Source organism: Thermobia domestica, chromosome 1, assembly GCF_964235325.1.
Source record: "Thermobia domestica chromosome 1, izTheDome1.hap1.1, whole genome shotgun sequence".
Taxonomy (NCBI): domain Eukaryota; kingdom Metazoa; phylum Arthropoda; class Insecta; order Zygentoma; family Lepismatidae; genus Thermobia; species Thermobia domestica.
Genome location: NC_137454.1, coordinates 296,124,578 through 296,145,301, shown reverse-complemented (window position 1 = coordinate 296,145,301; position 20,724 = coordinate 296,124,578). Strand labels below are relative to the sequence as shown.

Below are 20,724 nucleotides of genomic sequence, written 5' to 3'. Positions count from 1 at the left end.
AGTGTGTGACTGGAGCGGGACTTAATCGTTAATATAAAAATTGAAAGGTTTGCCGTACGTAGCACAGAATGGTAATTAGCGAGTGTGCGTAATTTTCTAACCATTCATATTTACCTTTTCTGCTCAATGACATTTTCATATATATTGTGTTTATACATTCGCATTATCGATGCGAGAGATGTGATTATCCTTATCCTTTATATTATTGTCATTTATCTGAGCAGTTTTAACACAGAATTAATAAATATGCAATCAAGAGCTAACTCACGTTGTGTTCATATATATATTTCATTTTACAATGAGCAAATACGGTATTTTGCAGTACTTAGCAGAATTGCATTTAGTAAACTGCGTGGATATTAATAGTTTACGGTAAAGAACAAAGTATATCGCATATATAAAATTAGTTTTGGTGTTTTCTTTCCACCACTTCTTTGCGACAGGCAGCAAAATGATGTAGACACCAAAAACAACGAACAACCGAGGCAAGGGGCTTCATTAAATATCAGTCTACGTTAAATATGTGATTGAAAAATTATTCACAAAGGAATTATGATGTTCAGTCTGTGGAAAACCTGGGAGGTATCGGTGGTATGATTTGCGACTCAACACGGAGATGCATCTCCTCAGAGAGATGATGATTCCTCCCATCACCTCGAACCCCCTGCTCAGAATATTCTTCATTATTGTGAACATAAAGAACACGTTGCTTAGATATCAAGATACAGATGGTTATCAAAACAATACGAACACCTTTCGTTTAAAATTTCAAATATGTTATATGAGTCCTTATCCACATCAGCCTTTCGTGTTTACCAGTATCTAAAAATCTAATTTTAAAACGAAACAACGGATAGAATAGTTCTTTAAGACTTCTCATACTTATTCGTAGCATAGTTTGGAAGAAAAAATAGTTTCTTTTACATCGTGAAACTGCGGTAACTGCCAAAGTACACAGGTCTAATATTCAAACCAGATTTATCAGTTTGGGTTCCAATAGGCGAATAAGGGTGGCGATGAAACTTACTCTCCGGACACTGAATCACTCTCAATTCAAGCTTTTCCTCTATGAAAATCCAGTATCAAATCTTAAAGCGACAGAGCTCTACAACTTCCGCTTCAAACAGAGGTATTGAAGCAAAGATTGGTCTACTCTTAAGCCGCAAAATTCATATCAAACAAGCCGTTTCTCATTATATATTACATTTTTTTCTCTACGGGGATCGATACCGAAACCGGAAGTAGATTTCTATTCCGGTTTCACTACAAATATTACAACCGAGATAGAACGTTTTCTTGGGACAGTAAATTCTTAACAAAAGACAGTTTCACATCTATTTCCGTTTTGCTCTAAGAGGATTAATATCGAACCCAGAAACTATAGTAAATTTTTACTATTTCTGGTTTCAACAGAGGGTTAAGGAGAAAGATGTCATCTGTACTTGGGAGTGATGAATCCATAAATAGATACGTATAGTTTCTCATTATATCTTGCTGTTCTTCCTCTACAGTGGTCAATATTGGAACCATAAGAACTGTAAATATTGGATTTCTTCTACTTCTAGTTACAGGAAAGCGATTAAAGCTGTAATTAAATCTATTTTTGAGACAGTAAATCTATATCAAGAAAACATCTCTCGCTAATTTATGATTGCTTCTGCTCGATGAGAATCAACATTGAAACCGAAAGTTGCAGTGGACTCCAAACACTTCTGGTTTTAGTAGAATGAGAAGAGCACAAAAGGGGTCTATTCCCGAGATTACGATAGAGGAAAAGAATGGAGCTTGAACCTATCCTTAAGACGCTGAATCCATACCAGGAAAACAGTTTCTCGCCTTTACAAGGAAGTTGGGCAAAGTCTTGTCTTGTGACATGTTTGTACTATGAATATTCCTCGTGATACTGCTACGGATTTCCTCCATTTCCTAGGAATTTGCTGATTCTGATATATTAACTGGATTTGTATATGCATTCTCTTCTTTGCTCCATCTAATATTTAATGTACTATTAACTGTACTGTTTCAGTGTTTCTGATAAATTACTCAGCAGATCGGACAACTTGCTGGCAAATCAATCTCACTTCTCAGAATTTACTCTTGCACTATTTTGTAAACATGAAAATGTAAATTCTTTAGAACTAGAATTTTGTTCTGATTTTTTTTTTTTTTTTTTTTTAATCGCTGTAGAACACTTATGCAGAAGGCTTTTCTGAACATTTGTGTAATTTTGTACTAGTCTGTAGAAACTTTCCTCACTTCTAATAAGCATTCTGTGAAGATGCTATTATAATCTTAAATCTATGTTAAAAGTTTATTACACATTATGAGTATACACTTCTTTAATCTGCTGTATTATTATTCAAAACATTACACAAATGTTTACATAATACAGCGAAGTACTTAACTTATAAAGAACTAACACTACAACTGGTTTAATGACGAAGTGAGAAAAAATGGAAGAAGTCCGAGAAAAATCAAGCCAACTGTGTTTGGCCACCACAAAGCCCACCTGGAGAAGCTGGAATCGAACCAGAAACCCAAGCGTCAGAAGTGAACCCTCTATCACTGAAAGTTATTGCGCATCCCTACAGAAGAAAATAGTGAATGAAGTCACAACCTCATAAGTTTCACGAAGTGTTTTATGTTCACTGTATCCGGTAAACTAGATGCGCCGCCCTGCTTCTGTTCAACAATTGTACGCATATTTACAACACCGCTCGTAATATAAACTCAAAAAGTTTTGTTATTATTTTCACATCCTCTACATTCTCACATCATCTTATATGTGAAAATTACGACGAATATTACATATAACGGTGACAAGATAAAATATACAGAAACATATATTCACAATTTAATATGTAAGTATACCTATTAATAAATCAAAATACTCACAGCTATTTGTATTTCCCGTTTTGAAATGCTGAGGTCATGTTCATTGTTCACATACATACGTTTCAACGCATATCTTACTCCATTACTAGCTTTCACTAAAAATACTACTGCAAAACCACCTGCAAACAAAAAAATAAAATATGTTAACCAGTGATATTAGAACGATATTATTTTCCACGACAATATATTTCCTCCAATGAATGCCGTATTGGTCCTAATATAATACGATATTTTTAGTATAGGAACAGTTTCGTAAAAAACATACTCGTATTATAATCACAGCCTAGCCCAGCGTTTCCCAACCGGTGTGCCGTGGGGAAATCGAAACAAAATTATTAATTCTGTGACAACCATATTGGAAGACATAGAAAAAAATGTATATTTGTATTTCACATTACTATGAACTTCAACAATGGAAAAAATTACTGTAATTGTGATATATTAATGTACATAGATTACTGTGTGAGGGACCCCTTTGCGCGTTCTGTCCTACAGTCAGCAGAATTAAATGTCCAGGAAGAAAGTGAATTGGTTGATGTGAAGAATGACCGAGGTTTGAAGCTCCAACACTCACAGCAAGACATGGCATCCCGATGGCAGAACTTCCTTTGTCTTTCTGCGAATTTCTGCAGGAATTCCAAAATATAAAATTAAGATGATACTATCATGTTTTTATAACAGCGTTTCATGAAGCATGGTAAACAAGTTTTAAGCGGTATCCCTAGTTCGAGTTATAACCTGTGAAGTCAAATTTTTTGGACGAGTTTTACTAGAAGAAACAATTTAAAATATTTATGATACGATACACCATATTTTGTAATGAGATCAGCTTTAAAGAATTTTTTTGTTTCTTTATATCCTTATGGGAGTCCATTTAGAATAATGTATGTAAGCTGGTCTGTTGTTCCAATATCATCACGAAGTCCATTCTTTGCCGCTGGCCTTTCCTCCATCACATTAGTAACGACTGAACACCAGCTTTCACATAATGGTCTCAGACAATGGTATATCAAATAAAACATCATTAGCTTTACTGCAACAGTGTATTGGATGTAAAAAAAACTATATTTATGCGAGTCGTCCGTGCATTTAAGACATCTACACATAGCAGGCTTGTTTTTATAGTTTTCTGTTGGCTAATTTTATTTATTTTCCCCCCTTTGGCAACTTTTCTGCACAGGCGCGGTAAATTTTCTGCGATCACATCGCAAATCGCAGCACGTTCTGCTATGGAGATAGCATCATTTTGGATTTCTCTCCAGAGAGAATATCCAACTATTTTTAAAAAGGCTCTGAAAGTTCTCATTCCCTTTTCAAATCTTCCTTAAGTGAAGCAGGAATTTTCTGCAATGAACACAATCAAGTATAAGAACAGGTCACGACTGTTAACTCCACGACACGAAATGATGGTGTGTTATCAACTATCCGTCCACAATTGACGGATAGTTGCACATTAATTTTGCTTCGTACACCAACTTGTTTTACTTATTTTTGAATATTTGTAACTTTCAAATATTATTATTATTAAACAACTGTAAACTTCAATAGATAATATTGAAAAAGTGTTACATTACTAATATTATTGAACAATTCTAACCTTCATATATTATTTTAAAATGGTAACGTATATTAACCAAGTCAATAAATTATAAGTTTCATACTGTGTTACTTTTCTGTACATTTTAATGTTGTAAAAAAATATTTGTTATCATTGTTGTGACCATTAATACTTCTTTATTGTTGCAGTACTTCTTTATTGTTGCAGACTATTTCGTAACTTGAAATTTTAAAATATCATTCAATCCTCTCGACAAAGTAAACATGCATACAAATTACTACATTGGTGTCTTAAGAGATTTGTTTGTTCATTCATTATTTAGAGATCCTCCTCCTTAGTGAAAGGTTGGATCAAGTTTTCGAAAAAGAAAGTGTATTTTTAAAAACCTGAGTCCTATATTTCATTGCAATTTCTTTCTACTTTTAAATTAGAATGAAAAATAAGGATAATGATTTACCACGGGGGAAACCCAGTGATCGAACTTTCTTCTCTGTGATCACAGAAAAAAATACCATGGTATTTTATATTTACGAACAATAATATCTATGAGTGTGCCGCAAGAATTCAAGTTACACCCGTGGTGTACCGCAAGGTGGGAAAGGTTGGGGAAAAGCCATTTACATTAAAAAAATAAAAGTACTATATAATTTATTTAAAATGCCTCAATGGACAGCACGGAGTAGGATTAGCAGCGAGTCCATTGTTAAGGATTACAAAAGTACTGTGTTTCTAATAATACGGATGGTAACACAGATAACATTTTATGGAATGATATTCAATCTGAAGAAGAAACAGTTTAGTTACACAAGATAAAATGGTCGGAGGAGATGATGATGATTATAGGGAGTGATAACCACCGAGAAGAAAACGCTATAAAGATTGGGACTTAAATATATAAATTTTCACAGGAGGTTGAAATTTTCATGTTGTTTATGCAAATTATGTATAAAAAAGAAAATAAAGTCATGGCCACCGATAAAAGTCCCTTACCAACTTGTTTTACCCTTCGTCGTAAGAAACAGCCTCTTCCGCAAGCATAACCACGTGACCACAAAAGTCTTTTCTCCACGTGCTGAGGGACAAGGTTGTCACATTTTTCTTGAAAATGTGTGGACACCATATTATCATATAATAAGTGAATTATCACTTAATAGTGCATAAAGTTTTTTATTAACATGGAACAGAATGAACAATTAAAATTATACTTTCCAATACAAGTATTTGCATCAAAGCAGCCGAAAGTGAGAACAATCTATGGTCAAGGTTGTGTATGAAATATAAAGCAAATTTTCTCATCGGAAAGTAACATCCAAGTGACGTTGATGTGTGCTTCTACACAAGGGCGCAGATCCTGGGGGGCCGGGGGTCCCCCCCCCAAAGCTGATCTGGGCCCCTTGTTGTATTTAAGAATATACAATATTTGGCATAATTTGAATGCAATTTGTCTTAAAATCCTCATATATGCCTTCTGCATCTGAATGGGTCCCCTCAAATTTACAGAGAAATCGGCGCCTTTGCTTCTACATTCCTGGTACGCAGATAAGAATATAAAAACATATAGTGGCATTGTGAGGTAAAAAATAATACATCGGATTTTTTAAAATTGGACAAAGGAAAAAAAAAAACAGCAGCAATCAATGTTTCATCTTTCAGTTCAAAAATTATTATCTGGACTTACAAAAGTCAAAAATACAGTATCAAAAATTCCCGGAAAACAAAAATACTTGGACATACAAGGACGATGGTGCGTATAAAAAGTAAAAACTTCTTCAAGTGAATCTTTCATTCAACGATCATTCTTCTTCCAGTGTTCATTTTGGGCACTGGATCCATTCAACTCTTCACAACTTCGTCATGAGTAGCAATCACGACATTAATAACACATTTAGAAAAAAGAATAAGTATAATTAATTGCAATGTATGGGTAAAGTACAACAACTTGAATTTTCCATTAGCATCTAACATTCTTGTAGTTTTTAAAAAAATGTTCCTTCTTTTGTATCTCATTTGTGTATTTGACTTCTATGTATTCGTTTCTTTTATTCCGAATATTAATTAATTACATTATGCATTCTTCTTCTTATTTTTATTCACTTTCCTTACCTTCTGTCACATCTGAATGAAATGTCATGGATCATTTGGGTATTGGTCTCCATGTGACAGGCAATGCACTTTAACTATACTACCGACTAACCGATCCGTTGTTGTGTTGCACTAATACACACTTTACCTATTACACCGTTCTGAATCAATTTTATTTATTTTTTCCATATATGTTAATATGTTCTTTTTTCTTCTAGAGAAAGCCATTGAGAAATCTATAGTAGAAACGTATTGTACATGAGAATTGTATAACAAAAAAAAAAAAAAAGATATAAGAAAAATGTTAAATGATCCAGTGTCTATAACAATTTAAATAGGACGAAAATATCAAAACTAAACATGAATCATTTATAAGTTTTTTTTTAAGACATACTTATCAATACCTAACTCAAACTATTATAGATAGAAGCATGAATTTGTACAGGATATTCCTTTGTCAAAAAGCAGGGGCTAAGAAAAGATTTTTTAATATATACAGGGTCCATTATGAAAGCAATGCACATGATTTTATTGTGACGCGACTATCCATGGCAGCGCGGTAAACTGGCCGGGTAATGTGGTAGAGGGTCTGTCCATCCAACGCAGCTGGTCGCCAGTTTACTCCGAGTAGTATGAGCGGAAAGACGTGCCTTCGCCTAAAGTGTTGTTTTCGACTTTGTAACACGGCGTGATGGAGTGTTCGCTTGAACAGCGATACGCCATCAAGTTTTGCGTGAAGCTTGGAAAGAACGCAACCGAAAAATTCCAGATGCTTCAAGAGGCCTTCAAGAACGAGTGCATTTCAAGGTCGCAGTCCGAGAGGTGGCACAAGGCGTTTAAGGAGGGCCGGGAGGAGGTCGCCGACGAACCCCGTTCTGGCCGCTCAACAACGGCCAGAATCGACGAAAACGTGGATCGTGTGCGCGAAGTTTTACTTTCCGACTGTCAATTGAGCATCCAGCAAATTGATGACACCTTCCACATGTCTACATTTGCGGTACAAGGAATAGTGACCGTCCTTCATTGTTACCAACTTCCTGGCCCGGAAAAAGAACCCGTGGTCCCGCATCCCCCTTATAGTCCTGACTTGGCTCCGTGCGATTTTTTTTTCTTCCCCGACTGAAGATAGAGCTGAAAGGAAAGCATTGGGAGACCATGAAAAACATCCACAAGCATGTTTCAACGTTCCTGAGAGACAATCCCGTCGAGGACTTTCAGAGTGCCTTCCACGCGTGGCAGACACGTCTCCCCAAGTGTATTGATGCAGGGGGATATATTTTGAAGAATTTTAAGCATTTGTACAGATCCGATCAATAAATCTTTTTTTCCCAGAAAATGCGCATTACTTTTATAACGGACCTTGTATGTCCTATAGGAAAGTGAAAGAGGATGTACAGTAAATAGTATTTACTAAGAATAGAATACTGTATATCACAAATCCTTGACGTTAGAAGACGAAACTAGGGGATAAACTCTTCATTAAAATTAACCGAAAACATGTTTCAACGTTTTCGAAAATTTCGCTCCTATAGGGGAAAAGAGGGGTCTGTACTAAAATTCAAATTTCCGATTATTTGTTCACAAAATGCCGAATGTGAGGATTCACTTGAGAAAGCGCGAAAATTCAGTACATACATGTTTCATTAAAATTACAGATCGCGAGTTTCAATTTTTAAAAAATCCGTTCCTGAGAAGGGGAACTGAGGTCAATTTCTGTAATATTAAAATTTTAGTTTTATTAAAGAAATATCCTCAGGTAATTAGAAACAAACATTAGTGCAAAATGTCAGCAAAATTGCAAATTTGATTAGCACTCGGTTGATAAAACCGTCAACACCAAAACTTAAAATAAAATTGAAAACAGGTATTATGAGAATGATATCTGTAAATATTTTGTACTTCACTTTTGTATTGAAATCAACGTATTATTCAATTGAGTGCAGATGTCTTACATGAAAACGTATCCTAAGGTTAGTGACGTGGGCTTGGTCTATGGTTCTCATCACTGAAGCCAATAAATTGGTGATATTAAATAAATGTTGTTTAGAATTATTTTAAATTATTCCGATAAATGGTCTCTTTTCACTAAAGACTACTGGTTTGGGAGGCACGAAAACGATTTAGCTCACTAGTGTTGCCCACGAGAAGAGACGTCTCGTTAAGTTTGAAAAAGTCTTGTCTCGATTTTCAAATAATTCTTTATTCTCTCGTTTCGAAAAATTTCTCGTTTTGTTAAGTTATTTTACATTCTTAACTTTTGAAAGTAATCTTCTTATTTTTTTTTTACAAGGTAATAAGACATTTAAATGTTTTATAGGATAAGTGATGAATAATTGCATTAATTAAAAAAAGATACATATCGCCCGGATTCCTTATTCAATATTTATGTCGAAACCAGGCCCGTACGTAGGGATAGCCAAAGGGTTGAGCCCCCTTTGATCACCTTTAGTCCCCCCTGAAACTTTCATGCTTTGCTTCTTCAGCTTTGCTCCATTTCCAAGTACATGATCCTTCTTTTTGTTACTTGGAATTCTCTGGCCAGAAAGACCAAGCCATCTGGTACCTCCGAAATACTTATACACGGCCGAAAAAAAATTAGAATTTCCAATCAGCGATAAAATACGTACACAGCAGCTACCTACAATTACTTCGAACAAAATGTCAAGGGAAAGCAGAGAACTTACAAACTGACAACTGCTGACAAAATTGGTGGTCATAAACAATAAATTGAAGCATTCTATAAGAAACGTAGTTTATTGAGAAAGCATTCCAAGCTTTTTACTTACTTCTTTTCGTTTCTTTAATTTTCAAAATAATACAAAAAAAAGTTTCAACTGTTAACCTATTTATGTATGTTGCTGCTCATTCGTGGATGAAGACATATGTCATAGTGTTTCTCTTTTCTTTTCTTTATAAAAAACTTTTAAAAAATTGTGATTCATTCTGTTATGGCTTGCAAAAACCGGAAAACTATAAAACTCAAGGGGAAAACAGGAAAATAACCATACTATCTGCCTTAAATTGTATACTATAGCACCAAAAGTAGGTCTCTTGCAGGAATTGAGAATAAATATTTACCCTTTTAGATGCAATGTTTCAACTTTCCACATTTTTTCTTTTTTCTTAAATGTGATTCAGAAGAAAATAGGATCCGTTTAAAAAAAATTAGATTCTTTGTTAGCATATTTTTCCGTATAGATATTTGATGGGCAATAAATAAACATGTCACTTTATCCAAAACTTTTGAATACCAACATAATACAAGTTGGTATCTAAGTTGAACTATAAAAAACCTTTGCTGTCGTCCTCATCTGGAATGCAAACTTGCAAACAGAGAGAAACGAAGTCGTTCAGTTTAGAAATCTGGCAGCATTGACTTTGCGACCTCCAGTGACGTTTGCGGTTGCTAAGCCACAGGGGGTTGAGGAAAAGTCTTTCCTCTTCCAGGAAAAATGGTCGTTTATGAATGGCCTCAACTTTAGGTGATTTTATGTATCTTGTGTGACTATTTGTTTTATATTATATTATATTATATTATATTATATTATATATATATATATATATATATATATATATATATATATATATTGTTGTATATTTTACTTGATTTCCTTTTGTGACCACCTCCGAATCACCAAACGAGGGAAGGTGGGAGGTTCTCGACCATCAGGTATTTCTTTGATATTTTCACTGAAGGTTTTACCTTACTAATGACGGGATCCCTTTATAATGGAATTTGGACTGTCGTTCCTCATACACATATCAGAGATTCTTCGAATGTCTTCTATACTTTAGCCACAAACTACCTCTCAAAAAGTGGCAGTTTATGATGAAGAAAATACATTGTGGCCGAAATAAGAAATACATTCAGGACAAATTCAAAAAGGAAATGGATTCACTAGTCGACAAACCAAAGCCAGGAAGATTTCAAAGCATCAACAATGGCAATCCAGACGTTTCTTTGCAAATCAAGAAACGTCTGCAAATATTTGTTTCATTGGTTCGATACTATCAGAAGATATAAAACTATGCTACAAGCTATTTCTAGTGATCATGAAGTAGATGTAGAAAAGTTTCGCACTTATTACGTTTTTGACACAGCAATTCTTTTTTGTGGAGAAGTACGCTTGGCAGCCTATGCCCCTAACTGTACATAAGATATTTATCCACAGCTCAGCTGTAATTTCACACGCGCTGATTCCAATAGCGCACTGACCGGAAATGTTTATTTATTTCATCAGATCTGATAATTTCATGTTTGTAGAAACCTAGAAGGAACAAACTTCAACATTTGAAAGACAAGTAATCGAGATGTTACCGTCACCATACGTTGATTCAGTTCAAGATGACAGTAGTGAGTAGAAGAGTGACTCCGAATCTGAACCTTCAGCTAGAAGAAGCTTTGCATATTAAAGAGTAAAGTTTAAATTTAATATTCAAAACATTAAAAATGTGACTACATGTATTTACCAATGCATAAACGTATCTATTGCCATTTAAAAAGGAACGAATCTCAAACATAGTTTCTGCCAGAGTTTCGAGCGTTTAGCCCCATTATACGATCGTCGCTGATCCAAGTCAGAAATGACTCTCAATCGCTGAATACTACCATATTCATTCGCCTCAGCAATGTAGCCTCTCTTCATGACACCAACGATGTTCTCAGCGATGAACAGATATAGGATTATCGTGCGAAAGGAAAAATGAAAAGGAAGACTTGTGTACAACAATCAATCATTCAGTGTTCGTATGCTCACATGGAAAGTCACGGTGGATCTGACTGCACTAGTGGTCGCTATCTTGTCAGGGAGAGCCGCCTCAATGATCCTTCTGTCCAAGACTTTCCCGATGCTTCACAGAGAAACGCCAGGGTACACATGCGAAGCTGCTTCACTGAACAACTAGCATTGCTGACGTCCTGTCACTGTAAATACACACTGTGTTCCATACATAACTGATTTGCGCACACAACTACAATCGTTATGCTGTCCGGTGACTTCAAATCACTAGCAGAATACCCGAAAGAATAAATAAATAAAAACATAAGAGTCATTCCAAGTAATATCAACAAGGCCCGAAATCTCATGGTGTCAGATTTCGACGAAACTTGGTGCACATATAGGCCCCTATGAGAGATGATCATACACCAAATTATAGCCCTGTACCCCCTATAGTTTCAAAGTACAGGGTAGTAAAAAACGGACAAATTTGATGTTTTTTGTAGAATCTTGTTAGCTTCTATTGGTCATATCTACCGTAAATCTTAAGCTAGAGAAAAAAATATATACCATTTTGAAAAGTTATATCAGGAACTTTTGTTTGAAAATCAAATATCATTTTCCGGAAAATTTTGGATCAGTGATCTCAGGAAGTACCCATTTGGTTTTCTTGAAATTGGGCACTAAGGTAGGCAAATATGTCCGACATAAGTATGCCTAATGTCAACTTAGGCCAAGAATGGGCCTGGAGTCTACAATGATGTTCGTGTGACTATGTCGGGAGAGACATCTGGGGGTGCCAATGTGGCAACTTGCCAATTTGTCAATACTGGTGAAGTAAGGTGTAAGAAATATTTAACTATTACTGACCTGCTGGAAGTGACCAATTGTTAGTGGTGCCTGTGTTGAAGCAGTCGACTGGCTTCTTCCATCTCTTTGTTACTGAGTGTGTATGCACGGCCAATTGTGGGATCAACGAGAGAGATGATGTCACAAGCAGGCAGTGAGAGCACATCTGGTATATTTGGATATACAAAGAAAGGTCCACGAGGTCTCAGAAAACACATCTTTGCTGTTTCATGTGTCTCGTCGACTTGAAGAACACAAGCAAGCCACCAGAAGCCACCATACGTGTAACCCTTTCCGAATCCTGGCTTTTTGGGCTATTTTTTAGACTTTCAGTCAAGCAGCTACTGTATCGTCACTATTTATCCTAGGATCATAATTCATACCTCATTCTTTTCAGAATAGAGCTGGCTTTCAAATGGTATCACTTCGATGCTCATACCATATACCAGAAGTGGGGGAAAAAATGTCAAAGTGAAAATTTCGGAGGGAAAAAAAATTTTCTCGAACTTTGGCCCCCCCTGAACCCCCCCCCTGTGTGAACGTAGCCATCTAAAAAAAAATCTGATAAATAGTACTTGGTATACTGAATGTGTGTGCCAAATTTCAAGTTTCTATCTTGAATAGTAAGGGCGGGAGAAATTTTATCAAAAATTTCACAATGCCCCAAATTACCACAAAACACTATGATCTCAGGGAAAATGTTTCCTGGGATATCCCTAATTACCCTAGTGACATGTGCCCACCATATTCTCTTCTGAATAGAACTGCCTTTCAGGCGGTAGCATTCACATGTCTCTATCATGTATCTAAGGCGGAAAATTTTAGAAAAAAGGGATTTTTTGGTCTAAATTTCCCTTTTTTCAACTTTTATCCCCTCTGGACCCCCCCTGTTTTAACGCAGAAATCTGAAACAAAATCTGTTAAATACTACTCGGTGGACTGAATGTTTGTGCACAATTTCAATTTTCTAGGTGCAAAAATAAGCACGCCAGAAAAAAAAATCAGAAATTTCCCCATGTTACCCTATACAGAAGTATATTTTGAAAAAAATTCACTGAGACGTCCCTAATTACCCTAGAATAACAATTCGACCGTCATTCTCTTCAGAATGGAACTGCCGCGTGTCTCCATCATGCATGTGAGGCGGGAAAATGACGAAAAACGGGATTTTTTGTCTAAAAATCCCTTTTTTCAATATTTTCCCCCTCTGGACCCCCCTGTTTTAATGCCGAGATCTGAAAAAAATTTGAGAAATACTACTAGGTGGACTGAATGTTTGTGCACAATTTCAATCTTCTAGGTGCAAAAGTAAGCCCGCCAAAAAAAAATACCCACCATGCTCGATTTTTCCCTATATAAAAGTATATTTTTCAAAAAATCCCTGAGACGTTCCTAATTACCCTAGAATAATAATTCGACCGTCATTCTCTTCAGAATGGAACTGCCTTTCAGACGGTATGACTCTCATGTCCCCATCATGTATGCAAGGCGGGAAAATGACGAAAAACGGGATTTTGGGGGTAAAAATATCCCTTTTTTTACCCCTTTGCCCTCTGGTTCCCCCCCTATTTTAGCACTGACATCGGAACAAAAAATCTGGTAAATACTACGCGGTGGACTGAATGTTTGTGCAAAATTTCAATCTTCTACGTTGAAAAATAAGCCCGCCAAAAAATATTGAACACAGGCTTAGAAAATGAGAAAAGAAATTTTTGACTTATGACGTCATCACCTCCTATGTCTGGACGCAGGACGGTCTGAAACCATACGTAATGTCTTGTACAAGGTCTCTGGACTTGGAGAAGAAAAAAAAAAACCGGACGAAAAAGCTCAAATAGAAGAGAAATAACGCAATGTACCATGAAAAACGCGTATGGTACAAAATTGTACCATAGGATCCCCACAGGGGTAAGTAACGAAGTCCCTGGTTCTATCAATGGTAATGCCAACTGCTTGTGAGCCATCTGCTGCAATAACTAACTCTTCTTTAAAGTCTGGTTTAGAAGAATATTGCCTCATTGCGATCTTTCTTTGAGTAAGAGGAGATGGATTACAATAAAATGTTTAATACGGATTTTGATATGAGATTATTTAAATCAGGAACCACAGAGTGAAATTTACGGGTTGCAGGAATCTGTCGAGCTACATCAAATCTGTCCTTTAGGAAGGTGGCTTCCTCTTTATGTTCCCACTCTGTGTAGTACACATAAACCATTTTAGAATCCTTGCTGTCATTCGTGGCCCAGTTGTACAATTGGCGTGGAGTCATGATCTGATTTGTGTACGGTCTTTGAAGGCTTGCTTTTGCAGCATTCCTTTCAGTGCACCTGCAATACCATCACATACTCCTTTGCCATGTGAGGTTGCAACGAAGTGCCATTCACATGCCACACCATAGTCGTAGGAATGCATACAGATATTAATGAAGTTTTTCCGGTTCTTATACTTAGATGCAGCTTCATCAGAGATGTAACACGTCTTTGGCACATTGGGAAACTTGTCTTTCAGCACTTGCGCCGAAGATGAAATGTTCCAAAAATCCCCACAGAATTACTGAATTACAAATTGCACCAGAAAAACATTACTGCTAGGTCAATTACACCTTACTTCATCAGTACTGAAAAATTGGCAAGTTGCCACATCGGCACTCCAGGTGTCCGACATGTTCACAAGAAAATCACTGTAGACTCCAAGCCTATTCTTGGCCCAAGCTGACATTGGGCACACTTATGTTGGGCATATCGGGCTACCATGGTACCCAATTTCAAGGAAACCAAATGGGCACTTTGAGATCACTGATCCAAAATTTTCCCGGAATTTGCCGGAAAATTATATTTGATTTTCAAACATGTTCTTGACATATCTTGTAGTCTATTCTTTCCTCTTCAAAATGGAATATTATTTTTCTCTCTAGCTCAATATTTACGGGAGATATGACCAACTGAAGCTAACAAGGTTCTACAAAAAAACATCAAATTTTTCATTTTTTTACCACCCTGTACTCTAAAACAACAGAGGCTACAGTGCTAAAATTTAGTGAGTGATCATCTCTCATAGAGCCTACATGTATACCAAATTTCATCAAATTCTGAGACGAGGGTTTTTTTCTTTCTTTTTTTTTTCCTGAAAATTTGGTTGATTTCACATGGAATGGCTCATAAATGATGGCCAATGATATAAACTATTGGTTTCCTCTGCTGCAGATTTCGCTGTAGCTGCACCTGGGATATATATATATTGTCCCATTATACGAAATTTAGTACTACGAAATTTAGTACGTAGATATCATTCAATTAAATTAAAACAAAGTCCAATCTCAGCTAATGTTGGAAGCTACGTAGGCAATCGATAAATTTTGCCAATTTCTATCAATATACTTAAGCAACCTTTATATATATATATATATATATATATATATATAAAACAGCAGGCATTCAGGCAAGTACAAATATACAATTTGGTTTCGTTTCGTATGTTTAGGCTTAACATCCTTATGTAATACATAGGTTATTAAGAAGACTCGCTTAAAGTGACATCCGAACCCCTACTTGGTTTACACTTGAAAGAAGGGAATGATTCAACCAATAATTGAACATGGGACGCCTTGATTAAAAGGTGAAAAGGAGATAAAACTAATGCAGATGGTTTGATATGTGGAAGCGTCACCATGAAGTTCATACAATTTAAAGTATTTTTTTAAAACCAGTTGGTTTTCTTTGAAGAAAAATAAAAACAGCTGGTTTAAACCAGTCAACCATGCTTTCATCTAATACTGAAGATGATCTGCATAATTACTAAATTCACCAAAGGATTCAATTTATTTAAGTTTAATGTCCTACTTCAGCACCGAGGTTATATGACATGGAACTAAAATGGGATTTAAACCACTACCGAGGTTTTTATCTCACTCACGCAAGTACCCCGATCAGCAATCGAACACGGAACCACGAGCTTCAATCATCTGAGCACGAGAAACAATCCAAAGCACATTAGCAAGAACAGGCAATAATCACATTACATTACTTCGCTGCGTCTCGACTAACCGTAAACATTAATTATTTATACCCTTCCTAATTAGGTGCTTTCATGTGCAGGTCATAATTACTTATCATTAACATGTATCTCATAACATGTAGTATGGCAAAACATAATAAAATTATTCGCTCTACGTGTTCAGTATTATAGTCTGTACGCTGTTTCGTGAACAGTTGCACTGTAGTGCCGCCGCGCCGTAGGTTACCAAACTCAGTGTAAAACTTGTTTCTAATCAAAAAATGAAAAGAAATCTTTGAGTTTTACGTCCCACGGATATGCCGGTTAGGCCGAAGGAGACTGTGATTATGAGTAGTGAATGAAATGGTGGAATGAAGAAAGTGAGAGGAAAAGGGAGAACCCCGAAAAAACCCACACACACACGGTGTTTGTCCACCACAAAGTTCACTTGGCGGGGGTTGGGATCGAACCCGGAACCCCAAGCACCAGAGGTGAACGCTCTACCACTGAGCCACCGCGGCCCTCATTGTTTCTAGTCAATTGCAGGTGAGGTTGGCAGATTTTTCAGAGTAAAAAGGAAGATTTTGCTAATATTATAGAGAAAAAGGAAGATTTGTGATATCCCGAATTTACATATTAATATAACAAACACATACAATGTATGGTTTCACACAATAACGTGGAATAATTTTAACTGAGAATTGCGAAAGTTTCATTAAAAATAACTGCAACAGATAAAATACAAAAAGTATAAGATAATTCCCGAGAGGAGTTCATATGGTTTGGATCCTACATTATGCTCTAGTTCTTGGTTTATTTTAGCCCCGGCCTGAAAGTGACGCTAAACTCAAATCCAATCAACCACGAGGGGGGGAGCGATGGCTCAGTGGTAGAGCGCTTACCTCTGGTGTGTGGGGTCCTTGGTTCGATCCCCACCCAAGTGAGTTTGTGGTGTACAACGTCGTGTCCGTGGGTTTCCACGGGGTACTTCCACTTTCTCATTCCACAAATTTTTCCATCGTCATTCACTTGCTTTACTCATCGTCTCCCTTAGCATAATAGGATAACGTGGGATGTTGAACTCAAAGATTTCATTCCATGTTTTCCAACCAACCACATATATTACACGCCTTTTAATTGTTTTTTAACTAGCAAGTGTAGGCAATATTTTCCATTCTTCCTTCCGTACCTTTCATATATGTAGAATCTGTCTGAATTTAAGGTCTCACTAAAGATTTGAACATGTCATGTAGGCATCTTAAGGAAGCACCCCACCCCGTCTTCTTCCATTCCATGTTAAACATCTAAAAACACTTAAACACGTGTTAAATTATTTTAAATTACATGTCCAAACACCGAAATTCATGTCTCTAACCTTAAGAAACTCCACTATATATATATATATACAGGGGATGGACAAAAAAATCTAAAACGTTTGCAAAAGTGTGAAAATCATACCTAGTATGGTGTGGGGCCTCCTTTTGCGTCCAAAACAGCTTGGATCCGACGTGGAATGGACGTATACAGCTCCTGAATCGTGGTGTGTGGAATTTTGTACCATTGTTCCTCCAAAACATGCTCCAGTTCCTTAAGGGATGCTGGTGGAGAGTAATGAGACGGAACACGCCTTTCTAACTCAAGACTACAATGGCTCAATGATGTTCAGATCTGGTGTTTGTGGGACCCAGAGATGTGATAGCTCCTGGTAATGCTCCTCAAACAATGATTTCACCGATTTTGCAGCGTGACAGGGTGCTAAATCATCTTAGTAGATGCTAACATCATCAGGGAACAATATTTGGGCCATGGGTAGAACCTAGTCCCCCAAAATGGCCTCATACGCCTTATCATTCATCATTCCATGCAGGGCTATGATGGGGCCTGCAGAAAACCACGATATCAGTGCCCATACTGTAACAGAACCACCCCCATGCTTTACAATTGGGAGCAGACAGTCTGTATGATAGGAGTGCGACGGTGTTCTCCATACGTAAACACGACCGGTTGTTGGAAACAAGGTGAAGGTCGATTCATCGGACCACATTACGTGTTTCCACTGCTCATGAGTCCACGCCTTATGGTCCTTGCACCACTGGATACGCCTCTTCGCATTTACTGCTGTGACCAGGGGTTTGGTGATAGCGGCCCTGCCATGAATTTTCATTTTATGAAGTTCCCGTTGCACTGTTTTCGATGAAACCGGGTTATGTAGGCCGGAATTGAGTTCAGACGTAATTTTCATTGCAGTGGTCTTCTTTTTAGCTGCTACAATCCGTTTTAATGCCCTCCGGTCCCTATCTGACAGGACTGTCTTTCGACCACTGTTATGCTTTGCAGACGTCGTTTGCCCATGAATTGTGTATGCCCTCCCGACATTGGACATAGTGCCTTTCGATACCCCCACAATGTTCGCCACTGTTGCCACTGAAGCTCCAACCAGACGGGCACCAACGATCATGCCTCTTTGGAAGTCTGTCAGGTCGCCCATTTTACCGCACCACTTTCACACCACGACACTCACAGGTGAACGGGTTACTACTGACGGAAGAGGAAGGTCTACATGATACATTGAAAACAAAAAAAATCGGCAACCGCAACACATGTTGTACAGTAAGAGGGCCAAACTTACGTGTTCTGTATGAAGTGTTTTTAGATTTTTGTCCACCCCTGTATATATATATATATATATATATATATATATATATATATATATATATATATATATATATATATATATATACGTCGTATAATAATTATAACCCTTCCCCCCATCTTAAATCAACGGTCCACACACCAAATATCGTGGCTATCTTATTCTATTAATTGCAAACTCAATCTCTTTCTTCCCACCTTTTTCTTCTTTTCTAGAAAACATATCAAAAACGCTGAATTATTATAAATGTAAATACCAAATTTCATGTCTAACATTAAGAAATTCCGAGATATGACCATTTATTATAACAGATAACAGTAATCCAACCCCGTCTTTTTCTCCTGCCCGCCCCATTTTCTTCCCTTCTGGGTCACACAGCAAAAAATGCTGTTAACACGTGTCTTAATATTTTAAATGAGATGTCCATATACCAAATTTCGATTCTCTAGCCTTCGAGAATTCGGAGTTGTGGACATTTTAATATAATAATTTCTACCCCTATTTCCCCTTCCCCTTCTCGTCGAATTTCTAAAAATCCTTGCTTACTGTATCTTGCGACACAAATCCTATGCCCTGTCCAAATTTAAAGTTTCTAGCTTAAGCTATTTGGCCTAACCGTTGACCAGTCAGTCAGTCAGTCAGTCACTCAGGACGTCTTTTACATAGAGATATCAAGGCTTTGCATCTCTTTAAGAGTTCCACGTCTTTTTTTAATACGTTCAAAATTTCTCACAAAACTACGAAATTCAGAACCATGTAAGAGTGTTGGTTTTATTAGTTCGCAGTAGTTTCTGTTCCTGACATGAGTACATCACGAACGATCAAAACTGCGATATGATGGAGACGATATTGACAGAAGGTTAAGACACTAAAACCAAACTATTCTCAAACGCAAGGTGGAGTATCGGTTAGATAATAGATAAAAACGCAATCTGTCGCATCTTCTCTTTGAAATACAAAGTTACATCGTTAGGTTAACTTGGTAACAATGTGTGAGAAATCAGTTCCTCTAATTAAAAGGAATCGCACTAACAAAATCGTATAAAGTGATTTCCAGAATGCCCAGGGCTCTGAATTCTTTCATTTAATTAAAAAAAAAAATAGTTATACTGGGAAAATAAAAGCTTTCAGTTTAACGTCCCACGATCATGCCCTTTAGGCTAAGGGAGAAGATGACTAAAGCAAATGAATGATGGAAAAATTGGGAGAATGAGAAAATGAGAGCAGTGGCGGCGAGTGTCCTACGAAATCCTGTTAGGAAACAGTCAGTTATGGCTCATGAGCTAAAGATATTGAAAATATCTATGTCTAACACGTTAAGTAGTAACCTGGGACTCCATGCTTACAAACAACGAAAAGGAAATCTCCTAACAAATGAACTGAAGCGCCAGATAATCTTAAAAGCAAAGCGCTTACTTAAGCGTTACGCAGGAAATTGGCACCGTCGAATCCTTTTCACTGATGAAGAGGTTTTCAATGTTGAGGAGATTTTCAATGCCCAAAATGACAGTATATATGCCACATTTTCTAGAGAAGCTGGTGAAAAGGCTCCAAGGATCAAGAGGGGTCAGCATGCTACCTCAGTCATGGTGTGCTGGAGTGTAAACTACACGGGTACAACGGAGTTACATTTCTGTCAAAAGAGGGAACAAAACGTCAGCCAAAGTGTACCGCGAGACAGATTACTCATGAATCTCAGCAATACCCTCTTCTATGAACAGAACTGGAGCTTCCAGGAGGAGCAAGTCCCAGCACACTAGGCATGGTCAACCCAGTAGTGGCTGAAGGCAAATGTTCCAGACTTCATTTCCACTTCAGATTGGCCTTCTACAAGTTCAGACTTAAGCCCTTTAGACTACAAATTGTGGTCCAAGCTTCCGGAGATGGTTTGCAAGAATCGACATCCAAATATAGAAAATTTAAAGAGGTCTCTTCGGGAGGCAGATACACATTTTCCACTTGATCTGTTGCTTAAT

General features: G+C 37.0%; 1 protein-coding gene across 1 annotated transcript in view; it reads right to left on the bottom strand.

Moving 5' to 3' along the window:
• Positions 1 to 20,724, bottom strand: part of Nak (Numb-associated kinase) — a 171,384-nt gene that overhangs the window by 138,734 nt on the left and 11,926 nt on the right. The window contains exon 2 of the mRNA XM_081726884.1: positions 2,896 to 3,014. Within this exon, the coding sequence (XP_081583010.1) occupies positions 2,896 to 3,014 (119 nt within the window). The remainder of the gene's footprint in view (positions 1 to 2,895; positions 3,015 to 20,724) is intronic.